General features: G+C 34.8%; 1 protein-coding gene across 3 annotated transcripts in view; it reads left to right on the top strand.

Moving 5' to 3' along the window:
• Positions 1-13,295, top strand: part of LOC138323454 (atrial natriuretic peptide-converting enzyme-like) — a 74,339-nt gene that overhangs the window by 41,947 nt on the left and 19,097 nt on the right. For all 3 annotated transcript variants that reach the window (XM_069268082.1, XM_069268081.1, XM_069268080.1), the window contains 2 exons: positions 7,429-7,476; positions 13,113-13,243. In XM_069268082.1, coding sequence (XP_069124183.1) covers positions 7,429-7,476; positions 13,113-13,243 — 179 coding nt within the window. The remainder of the gene's footprint in view (positions 1-7,428; positions 7,477-13,112; positions 13,244-13,295) is intronic.

Genomic DNA, 13,295 nt, shown 5'->3' with positions numbered 1-13,295 from the left:
AAGCATGAAAGAAGTAGCTAAAGAGTGATGCATAATCGTGTTGTTTTGATGGTAAGGTTTCTGTAGTAGCACATCCAATGATCACGATTGATATAGGCAATATTGGCATAGTATGTGTACTCGTGTTTCCTAATGACAATTGAGTAGCATTTTTCTATAAAATGTTTCATTACTGATAATATTTTTCTGATTAGTATAATACATATGTATGGATACCAAAACCGCATTTCTATAATTCGTATATTATCGTAAAGTGTACTTCAGTAGATCAGCCTTTTCATAAGGCATCTTCAATAGATATCAAGAAAGCATTGATTTAAATGGCGCAATTATAGATACACCATAATGGTTTGGTGAAATAACTGAACATCTTAACAACAACAAAGAACTCAATTTTCTACTTGTTCCCTAGATTGTCTTGTGTAAGTTTACAATAGTTGGAGCACCTGTGTGACGTATAGCGCAATGTCTGATGTGCGCCTCTGTTTCAATGGTTATTATTAGAACTTAAAACATACTAAATTTGTCTTTTTCATTAATATATTTCATAGCATATACATATAAACAAAACATTTATTATATCCAATAAACTTGGATAACATATTTGAATGAATACTGCTCAACCTTCTAAAATAAGAATCAATTTGATAGTTTTTGTGAATTTCAGTTTCCGGATAGAAATGTATGTGTTTCCTATATATACGGTGTTAAATTGTTCCAGTCAAAGCGCTCTAGGTACTCTAATATCATGTGAACATATATTCTATGGTCATACGTCATATCGCTTTGATGGCCGTGTGGTTAAAATGTCCTGACATATTACCAAAGGCCCTCCACCCTTGGGTCGCGAGTTCGAATCACATATGGAGCAGTTGCCTGGTACTCTTTTCAAGTAGTTTTTCTCCGGGTACTCCGGCTTTCCTCCATATAAACCTTACACGTCCTCAAATAGCCGTTGGTGTTGTTGGTATTAATAGGACGTTAAACAAATAAAACCAAACTATTGTTAATGTTCTCAAATAAATTAGCTTACAATTAAATAGTCTTCATGTAGAAAGTATTGAATGATTCTCGATGACTTTTACGTCATTCTATTTTTCCTGTGATTTAGTTTATTGTTGATAAAATATAGATGGGCATCTAATCAGGAGTAATGAAGATCAGCTAGCACGTTCATTATAGCATACCCCATGGCAAACTCTATCGAAAATCTCCTTTACTCACTCAACTGTACGTGCATCCTCATAGAAAGCGCATGATGTTGCTCATGCTTTCAAATGCATACAATATAATCCAATTTGCTACCTTCCATCGATACCTGAACTGTTGAGACGGGTGAGTGAGAGTAAAAGCAGCTGGCATTTATTGATTGTATGCCGTTTGTATAATTAGGCTTCAGCTTGACATTGGCGATGTGGATTTGATGGAAATATTGAGCAGTATCGAAATGACAATCTTGTTCGTCTGATTGTTCCTGAATAAACAAGTAATTGAAGAAGAACAATTCGTACGCAATTAAATGGTGTACTGTTCCTGAATTCTTAAGCACGCTGTGATGTATTGATTGATGGGACACATTCGTTATAGCGGCGTTACTGTTTTAATGGTTATTGATATTATAAATATGCAGACATGGCATATCTATAGAAGGTTTTTTTTCGGAGACAATTGAAATGAACATAGATTGTTGTTAGATCACACACGACCTTTTTTTGAATGCAGAATGTTACCTCTTTCAGGATATCACTTGATATCGAAAGTTCTCCATCATCTGGAAATAGATAAAAACAAAATTTAGGAGGATCGAACACACTCGATGGTGGGTCGAAACAATTACAGCATTTATACACACGTGCATGTGTTATATTAAAACAATGAGAGATAAATGGAAAGATATAAAATCAAAAGTAGGACAAAATACATTTGTCTTTTAAAAGATAGACTCCTTAAGAGAGTCTACGAGACGGTGATACTACCTACAGAAATCACGGTGTTACCACTGTCTCGATGTCTAAATCAGCTAATTATTACAGCTGGTTATCGCTTATACTGATTATTTAAGACATATAATTGATCGTAAGGCGATACTAGAGGTTTTCTATCTCAACTGATAATAAGATACTTCAGAAAGTCGAGTTGTTTCGAGGACTGCACTCGTTATGTGGCAAAACCTTTAATGCCACCACTTGTCGTGAAAGAGAATCTATAACGATGAAGCTTACTATATCGAAAAAAAAATCGCTTAATAAACATAATCCGTACGCCATTCGTAAGATATGACCGAGAATCCTTCAGCCATATTTACATAGTCTATAGTAATATAGTAATCCGTACATGATGGTATCTGTTGATATAGCTTTTATCGAATTGAAATTTTATTCGTATGAAATATGCAATGTACGGTTCGACTTTGTCTTGATCATATCTGTTCACATGCTGTGCGGCAAAGTTAAGTTTATTTGATTTGGATAAAGTAAATTTAAATTAAGATTAAATGCATTGCTCTTAATTACATATTATTCGGTTGACGTAGAGTCTTGCTCAAGCCAGCAAAATCATATAGACACAAAACTTTTAGAGACAGGATAACTTTTCATGAAGTACATTCGTATCCAATGCTGGTTGCAACAGAAAGGATTAAATGTAGGATTGCCTATATTGTTAACGTTTCAACATCCTGCGGTCGCACAATAGAAGCGCGTGTACCCATCACGAAGCAAATAACCATCGTATAGGCGGCAAAAGATGACGTTTTGTTTGATTCCTGTGATAAAATAGGTATATTTATCACACCACATACTCGTCGTGATTTGGACCGTCTTCCATTCACAGCCTAGCTAGTTCAGAGGGGTCATTCACTCATCAAATTAACTCACATAATGGGGTTAATATACTCCTTCTATTAAACACCTAGCTCTGATAACATAGAAATTGGTTTGAAATAAGAAAATCTAGACTCTCCCACGACGTCATTAACAGTTCCCTACCACAAAGAAAGCAGCTAAATTGGAGGCAGAAAATCAGATATAGTTCCTTCTGTTACCAAGGATAATTGGCGGTTCCACTCCCGTTTACATTACCGATACGGTAGCACATACACCTAAACAGTGAACTCGGTTAATTCGAACTCGAAGGAACATCGACAAAACTTAGAGTTTTCGAATTTAGCAACTTATCAAGTACATTACCAAGTTCTTTGTACTAGTTTCGTGTCGTAAATTGATGTAAATCAGAAAGATGTAAAAACTATAAAAAAAAGAAATTTGTCTTATTCAAGATTTATATAATAAGGCAATTAAACCGATTGTGTCATATACAAATATCATTTCAGTAACTAACGTGATGTTAAAAATTAACTTTTATTCACATGGATAGTTTGTCGGGTTGTCTCTCTGCCAACGTTTGTTAAATTATGCGATAAAAGGAAATTTTGTAACTGTTTGGTTTTGTGATTATGACGATTGTAATTTACAACATAAATATCAGTCTAAATTGATCTGCATTGATCTTGGAAATGTTGATAGAATATATATTATCAGGTTTAGAAAGTGTATGACATATCATGTTCGGACAAAATAGTATGACATGTTCATTGGAATAATCAAATATGAGATTTTATTGAGGATTTTCTCATTAACAAATCAGGAAATAATTTAATATTGAAAGGACAAAAAAAAATTTAAAAAAAAAAAACATATTGAAAGACATGGGTTTATATCACGACAACTGAAATTGGAAAGATAATAGATATCAAGAAGCACATTGAAATATTTCCGTCTCCATGGAGATATGGCGCGCAATCCTTTGTTACCTGTGATTTGTTGCTATGACCCCAGGCTGTTGCTGTACGGATATTCTCTATCTACACTGCATCAGTTTGATATGTGATATGTTCTCAAAGTACATTAAAGTGCAAAAGTACACGAGGATAGTACAGCATAGATTGCTTAAATCTTCAGAAAATCGAGAAATCGTACTTTCATTTTAATCTCCAAGGTTAGACTGGCTAATAAATGGCTGCCAAAGTTTAATACTAGGGGGAGATTATTTAGTATTAGAAAATCTTATCAATAACTTGGGGTGTTTGACATATCTGCTCCAGGGTATGTACATTGTAGGATTGTTTTATTGGGGATAAGTGATGATTTATGTTTCATAAGACATGATTTCATAACTACTTTAAGACTATTGAATATTTTTCCGACAAAAGCGTATTGCTGCCATATCATATTTTTTTTCATTTCTAAATTTCATGTGTAGTTTCGGAAAATCGAGAGTAATAACAATGTTTTTTCTTCTCCTTGTATAATAACACAGCTTGGTCACACTATGACGAGACATTCTAGTTTATATTATTATGTAGGATAACTCTTAAACATCCATACTTAATTTCAAATATATACCTATAGACATATTAATATCACTTTAAGATGATATGTGGACTAAAAGGAAGTTCATTAGCCTTCACCAGTTAAAACACGCAGTTTGTTACAGAGAACATAAGGACATAAGAACTACGCGTCTTTTAGAGAGATCTACCGACAGACGTTATTATCTTTAGACAAAAAAAAAAAAAAATAAAAAAAAAAACATATTGAAAGGACATGGGTTTATATTACAACAACTGAAATTGGAAAGATAATAGATATCAAGAAGCACATTGAAATATTTCCGTCTCCATGGAGATATGGCGCGCAATCCTTTGTTACCTGTGATTTGTTGCTATGACCCCAGGCTGCTGCTGTACGGATATTCTCTATCTACGCTGCATCAGTTTGATATGTGATATGTTCTCAAAGTACATTAAAGTGCAAAAGTACACGAGGATAGTACAGCATAGATTGCTTAAATCTTCAGAAAATCGAGAAATCGTACTTTCATTTTAATCTCCAAGGTTAGACTGGCTAATTAAATGGCTGCCAAAGTTTAATACTAGGGGGAGATTATTTAGTATTAGAAAATCTTATCAATAACTTGGGGTGTTTGACATATCTGCTCCAGGGTATGTACATTGTAGGATTGCATTATTGGGCATAAGTGATGATTTATGTTTCATAAGACATGATTTCATAACTACTTTAAGACTATTGAATATTTTTCCGACAAAAGCGTATTGCTGCCATATCATATTTTTTTTCATTTCTAAATTTCATGTGTAGTTTCGGAATATCGAGAGTAATAACAATGTTTTTTCTTCTCCTTGTATAATAACACAGCTTGGTCACACTATGACGAGACATTCTAGAGTATATTATTATTTAGGATAACTCTTAAACATCCATACTTAATTTCAAATATATACCTATAGACATATTAATATCACTTTAAGATGATATGTGGACTAAAAGGAAGTTCATTAGCCTTCACCAGTTAAAACACGCAGTTTGCAGAGAACATAAGGACATAAGAACTACGCGTCTTTTAGAGAGATCTACCGACAGACGTTATTATCTTTAATATATATCATACTGACAGCTTCCTCTGTACCGTTTTCGGGGTAAGGATAGTGTTCCGAGGAACACATCCATATTCCAGCACGTCGTTTATTGAATGCGAGATAGAGGCTTAAATGCCAAATGTTCATTGTGTTATGAATGAGATAGCAGCCAATCAGAATTGATGCCTGGGATTAAAGGTTTTCAGTTATAATAAGGGTCTGCCCTGTTATGAATGCAAGGTCTAGGCTGGTAACCTAAACACAATTATATTTGCTGTATAGATAATACTGAGGCACAAATCGTCTGTATTGTAGTGGACTTCCTTGTTCTAACCAGAATAAAACCATTTAGTATTTCTTCTATAAATGATTGAGATACATATCTCTACCGTCAGTTTCCGTTGTCTAGAATAAATTATAGGATAAAACAATAGCGTGAATCGCTTCCCGAGAAGTTCCCTTCACATACACTAGCGTATGGCAGCATGAGGGAGAGTCATTTCTTATATGACGAACGATTGTGATCATGATCTAAAATTATTTCTCTTCATATGGCACGCTAAGTTTAGATCAAACTCCGTGACATTTTATGTATACACAGACATTCATTATTAAAACACACGTTATTGCTCAATGTGATCGATTAATCCATGTAAGAAATATAAATTATCTGCGATTCTTGATTTTTTCTTAAAATTGTCCGGGAAACAGACTCTGTTATGGCTTTATGATGTTTTATGAACGTGATATGGATTCAACTTACCCTCAATTCTATCTTAAGTTGTCCAATCTAATTTTCCTTGGTGTTTTGACACCCCTGGTGGTTACACCGAAGTGTCATATTTTGTCCTTCTGAATGAAATTCTGTAAAATGTTACTCTCCCTGGAACCTTTATACACCTTCAAATATGTTCATGGTTTGAAGTCATTTTGTAGAAACAAGGCACGCCATCGTCAATTATATTGAAATATGATCAATATTATCTTTTTAATGATAATTCATGTCTTCGTACAGCATATTATAAAATGTTGGTGATATTAGATCGTCTGTAAATTATTTGATCCGCTATAAAAGATATTGCAAACTTAATTTCTGCTATTGTTATGAAACGTTCTATTTCTTTACAGTGTGTTACACTTATTATTCAACCGGTTGTGTCTCTAACACGTGATCAGCACGCACACAGTGCGACACGCTCTCATTGAAAAAAATTTAAAACTGAAACAGCGGAATAAATAACATATATTTAAAAAAAAACAGTATGAGTCTGACTGTAATACAATAGCATTGACGCTGCTGGCCCATTCCTTACTACTGGCTACTACGTCATGGCGGTAAACTCGGGGGTTTAATACCCAACTAATCACATGGGACAGCCATAACCTCGTGGCGCTTCTATTAAACAGGTCTTAAGATTCCAAAATTGTACAGTTAAAGGCTATATACAGACGAAATCGGAATGTCTAGAAAATCTAAACCTTTAATTTGTATTCTTTAATGTGACAACAAATGTGTGTCTGTTATTTTGAGAGTGATTTCTGCTCTCAGAACCTTTTGTAGATAACGGTAGTAGGACGCGAAGCCTGCTTAATTTGGTAATGATCACCAGTATCAAACACCTCGACCTTGAAATTTATGTAATGGCAAAGTGTTAGAAGACTATTTTAGTCTGAATCAAAACGAAAAAGGAAATCATTGATGATTGATAAGAGATTAAAAACATACAATAGAAAATAACACATTCTGGTTGGTATGATTAACATGGCGAATCACATTGTATGATTATCATTATGGAAATATGATTAATTCGCATACATTATAAAAAAGTCTTCCAATGCATAAATACGTTATCAAGTAAATAACTACATTGAAGAATAACAGTAAAATTCTTTTTATTCTTTAATTTTCAGTTTTAATGGACAATGTCTCTCTTTGCGTTATATTTCTAAATTAAAGGGGATCGTTAAGTGTCAAATATTATATTTTTCAGGATCCAGAACGGGGGAAAAGGAAGAGGTACCATATAAACAACCAACTGGTGAGTATACCTGTTCTGTACTATAAAAGAGTTTATACTGACACATAAACGAAAACGTTATAATGAAAATACGGGTTACCTACTTACTTGTAATGCATAGTGGCTCATATGTGGTATTGACACACAATCTATATAGCCTGTTATCTTTTGAAGAAGATATTTTCACGATTTTGAGGACATTGACATGATGTACAATAGCGACAAGTTCAGCATTGAATTCTTTTAGTTGGCATTCATAGCCAAAATGAATGCCAACTGGACTGAGGCAAATTCCATGAAGCGTGCTGGCTATGAATGTCAAATGAAAGACGTTCAATTCTTATATTTACATTTGGTTACAATGTTATGTTGACATACCAAGGAATTTTGCATCTACAATGAAATAATCATTCGTTATCATCAAGGATAGAACAGCCATTTGAACAGCCGTGTTCCGTGATCGCTGGCACGACAATTGTGACGTTACAATGATAATGACGTCATAATAAGCGATTGATGTTCATTGTCTATGTGATTGCCAACTGCGCTTGGTAAGGTTACATAAAAAAAATGTAGTGGAACTGCAGTTAAAATGTAAATATAGAAACATGAAGCAGAAGAGCGAAATTATCTTTGTGATTTCTATGGGACCACGAATTATACATAAAAGACGAAATAATGTATTATACAAATGTAAAATCATTGCTACAAAGACGAACCTCATTTCTTCCCATGTGATAGTCGAAACACTCTAAACTATTATATTATGTTATATAGTGAAATCTGATCACATGTCGTCTTGTATCATCTCGCTGTCATGAAGCTCTTCTCGTCCTCATGTCTTACCGAAATCATCTGACTCCGAAATCGGTGTTGATTTGACTGCATTTGATTTTCAATAACAGTAAAATTACATGACATATTACAATTACGTTACAGGGGTTTAACCCTTTTTGCGACTGGGCATCGAATAATTTCGTGTCAGATTTGCATATTCCAATAGCTTCCATCCAGTAGGTCATTGTACACACATTGATCTATCAGTTTACAAGGAAACCGCGAGTTGTGGAGCATTCGATTATTGGCCCAAATACGCAACGCATGACGTCCAGAATGCATCAATGCCAAACGTTACATAAGAGATGGCGTACTTCAGTAGGAATTCCCGCTGTATAGAATATATGCATATAAGTAGATTACATCGGCTTGTATACATGAATACTAAATAGTTGACACAGATAGTGGAAGTTGCTGGTGATTTCAACATCCATTAGAAGTGCCAGAATGTTTTAATCTTTAAGGAACGCTTCATCATCGAGGAATTATTTACTGTCTCTGTTCATTATTTTCTTACAACACTAACATATCATTATTTCCTTACATTATTAAATCCATCTGTATCCATGCAGTATCAATACCAATGTTCACACGCTGAGTCACAATATAAAAATATGATATAGGCACTGTTAGACCTGTGACGATATGTCATATTACTGCATTCCTTCACTTTGTTCATGAGCACGGCGCATGGCATCCGAAGTGATTATTACTACTGTATTAAGATGTGATGTTTCAAAATTATAAGACTCTTTCATTCTACCTGAGCAGCCGAGGGTTTTACAACATTTTGTGATCCCGAGGGTAGAATATCCCTATCCTTCATATCCACATATGAAAGAGCATTTTTCTCTCATACCTCGACATTTTATTGCAATTTTACTACTAGGATTTTTCGCCATTTTGAAATAAATTGGAAAAAACCGCGACTGCAAGTCAATTCTCCATACATGAAAATTGCTTTATATCTTCAATGAAAATCCCATTCTATGTATCTTTTAAAGTAAACCCAGCCTAGTTTCTGAAAAAAAGTTAAAATTGTACCGAGAAAATAGTAATTTTATTGACGCTGTGACATCACGAGACTTTATACAGCCTCAGTCGACATGAGTGTATTGCCCGAGACCAGCCAGTTTTACACGTGGATGTATGAGGGAGAATGATTTATTACATGCCCCTTACACTCGTTTCATTTGACCAGACATTTGGTACTACCAAATCCCCCAGCTGAAACCGGTAACTTCCATCCATGAATTAGTTCGATTTTATGTTCCGTTAGACGCCAATAGCGAAAAGATGGTCAAACTTGTCTTAGCGACCACCTTTGTATCAGGACCACTTGCTTAATTAGACCACTCTGAGGGTACCAAACGGTCAATTTCAACACAACAGCACAAAGACAACTTTGCTATAAAGACTATTATTGCTTGGTTGTTTGAGTGGTCTTTACAGACAGATTTGACTGTACAAGAAACAATGCACCTTTTATGGTATCAATTAGATCACTTCTGACATGCATCACTCTTATTTAGAGCCAAGGGTCTGTTCAGGCCATTAACCGCACAGTATAGAGACTAGAAGTGATGATCTGTTTCCTATATAGCTGGAGACCTATATATAGGAGAAGACACATGCCGGAACATGGTCGGCTAAATGTGGAAACACATACTTTACGGTGACAGTAACTAGATTACGGACACCAACTGACCACCGATGCCACGGTCAGGTCTGGATAGCACATCTTTATAATGATGTAAACTTCGCATTGGCACGTGCGGTGGTAATCGCAGCTCGTGACGAGAAAATGATAGGGGCGCGTGAACAGACACCAGCAAAACGACAATGTTGAGTGGAAACGTGCGCAATTAAGTGTCACCTTGAATTGGTCACGTGGTATCTCCGTCATGACGGTTTTTCCCCTCGTGATCATGGTTTGACGGCACCCAATTTTATTTATGAACTACTAATAAAGTCAGACAGGAAGCCATTGGAAATAAATTTTACTCGATTTTACATTTCTCTCCAAAACAGTACAAGCTATCGAAACAACAAAAGATTAAAATATCAACAATTCCTTTAGTTTAATAAATATACAAATGTTACACACATCAGAACTAATATAATATTCGTCTTTTTCTTGTATTTGAGGTAAAAGTACAAAAGTGTAAAGCACATTGTATTACACATATCTAAGCAATATAATGCGATGTTGTGTGGTATCAATTATATCACAACTGTATGGTAATTCATTCTTTCATCTTGTTTTTTTTAAATACTAGGAAAAGTTGTACCTATCCAGGAGAAACTTTTTATGATATATTTCATTGATAAATTAAGGACTGTTCACCATACGTGTGTACGTAGATAACAGCCTGTGCTGTAAAATAAAATACTATTTTTCTTTTGTTTCCAAAATAATAACATCCCAATAATGTAGGATGGCATATTTATATCTATGTATTTGTTCTAGACACTGGTGACTCGTCAAATGCCCGTTAGTTTTGTCATGACGATATATTCTCTTTATGCATTGGTTACTTTTAAAATCAGGAAATATACATGAAAGTTATGAAAGTTAAAGATGATATGACAAAATATCTATCTACATGTAAATTGCATTTTGAAACATTTTTTCAGGGTGATCGGGTGGTGCAGTGGTTAAGCCACTCGCCTTTCACCTAGCCGGCCGGGGTTCGATCCCCGGCACGGACGTGAAAAGGTTAGGGGGTCAACTGCCCGATCATGTGGGTCTTCTCCGGGCACTCCGGTTTCCTCCCACATTAAGACCCCTCGCGCGCTTACATCCGGGCCATCGAGAGTGATTTACAGAAGTTGTATAACTTGTTTCTTAATCGATGTAAAATAAATAAAGTTTACATTTAAAACATTTTTGCAGGATATCGATCAATTAAAAGTGGTTAAACATAAATAAAAAAAATATTGAAAAAACAACAACAACAAAACCAAAAAATCGATATCTGCTTTTCACCTAAAACTTCCTTATATCACTCATATATATTGTTTACGTAACTGTGCATTAGTTTTTGTAACAAGGTCGTGTTATTCACTGCACTTCCTCCATCGTCCCCTAAACATGTCGACAAGCTCGTTTATTTCTTATCAGCAAGATTTTTTTTATTTCCGAAAATAATACAAAATGAAGCATGTACATGTATTAAAACAATGATGTATACCGTAAAATTGTAATTTATATAATACAATAGGTATGTTACAAACATAGACACAGATTGGCGATACATCAGACAAAATATCCGACATGAGAAAGTAACCTGATCTTGGGATGAGAACAAATCGATATGTATTTAGGAATTATGATGCATTATCTGTCAAGCAACTCATAAATGTATTTCTAAATGAGTTTAAATAGCGTTCGGTGGCGAGTCTTTATCGTGTCTCTAGCTATTCATCTCCAATAACACCCATAACATTTTCCACCACAATTTCGCTCCCTGAAGCGTTATTAAGTTATTTGGTGATGGTGTTTGATGTTTGACGGTAATATTGTGCTGAAACAATATTTCATTTTACGGCACTGTCAGGTTAATGTTTAAATAAACATTCTCTCTTTAACGCGTGTACGAGTCATTACAATTTGACGTGCTTTGTTACGGCCGTTCCTTTCTCTTAATCCGTCTACGTGATGTTACTAATGATGGGTGTGCTAGTCTGGTTATATCTACGTGATAAACATAATACAGTTGACAGTATATCGCGCGGTTAGTACAATTATTGTGCTAACCTTAGGTTACAAAGCATCATATGATGGTTTTTTTTCTAGGAGCATCTGGTTTATATTCAAAAGAATTAACCAGAAAGGTAAGTAATCGTAAAAGGACATGAACCTTAAATAATTTGTTCTGTACGCTTAGATATGGTTTTCAGATGATTATTGAATATTTTATTACAATAATTGGTTATCTAAAACGACAGGAACACGTGGGGAATACCTACCTCAAAAATGATAAAAATAGACCATCATATTCTATTTTTGGAACACAAAACGAAAGCTGGCCGAAAGCGAGGTTATAATGAACAACAAACTTGCTGACATGACAAGGAATATTAGTTTTCCACATTTTAAGATTGTTTTCTAATTTACTATGGTAGACAAATGAAGTTTAAGCCATATTTGTTACAAAATCATTTGTATTTAGCGTAAGAACGATAAGTAAAAAGTCAGACGAGACTTTTCATTCGAAAGGGCACCGCGAAGGGAGGTTCCTGACTTATTGCACATATGTACATCACGCAAGTATAAAGTGGGGAGTTGCTCCCGTCTCTTGCATTTCAGTGATCCATTTATATTTACCTACTTTCCCAATCGCGCACGTAACTGACTCTTGGCGTACATTTTTTCTTTCGGAGTTCGTTTGTGATCGCTTCACCGATGTTTTTGACCTATCATTTTGTTTACATCCAGTGCAGTGCATTGTGGGAGGTCACTAAAGTTCAACACTACTATACTCGACCGGGCCGGTTTAAGAAGTTTCCATTATGATTATTTTATTTGACACATTTGCACAATAACTTATATATATTACTTAGTAAGGTATCTGACACGTCTTAAATATGTATTTTACTCAAATTTACATGGTTTATTTTGGTTCATGGCCCTTTAATATTTATTTGCTTTTTTGTTTTGTTTGTTGTTTTCATGTTAAATGCCATTCTTTATGTAATCTTCAATTTTGGAGGAAATAATGACAATAATAATACAGTGTACACCATACACTATCATAGTGTTACCAAAATTTGTTTGATATCTTCACTGATACGTTTTATGTACCTTTATCTTCCAGTGCTCTTCCTATCCACGGCGTTTAGGGGACGATTGCGGGTAGTGGAGGGACCATTTTCTATATATAAACCTGACTATAGTAACAAGCAATCCGAAGCGTATGTCTTGTTTTCTGACGCCTTTTTATATAAAGTAAGTCTGCCACCATTATTCCCTTGTTTTCTTATTTTTAATGTCAGCGTCT

This window comes from Argopecten irradians, chromosome 5 (genome assembly GCF_041381155.1).
Source record: "Argopecten irradians isolate NY chromosome 5, Ai_NY, whole genome shotgun sequence".
Lineage (NCBI taxonomy): Eukaryota > Metazoa > Mollusca > Bivalvia > Pectinida > Pectinidae > Argopecten > Argopecten irradians.
Note: the sequence above shows the minus strand (reverse complement) of the source record. Positions and strands in the feature narration are given on the sequence as shown.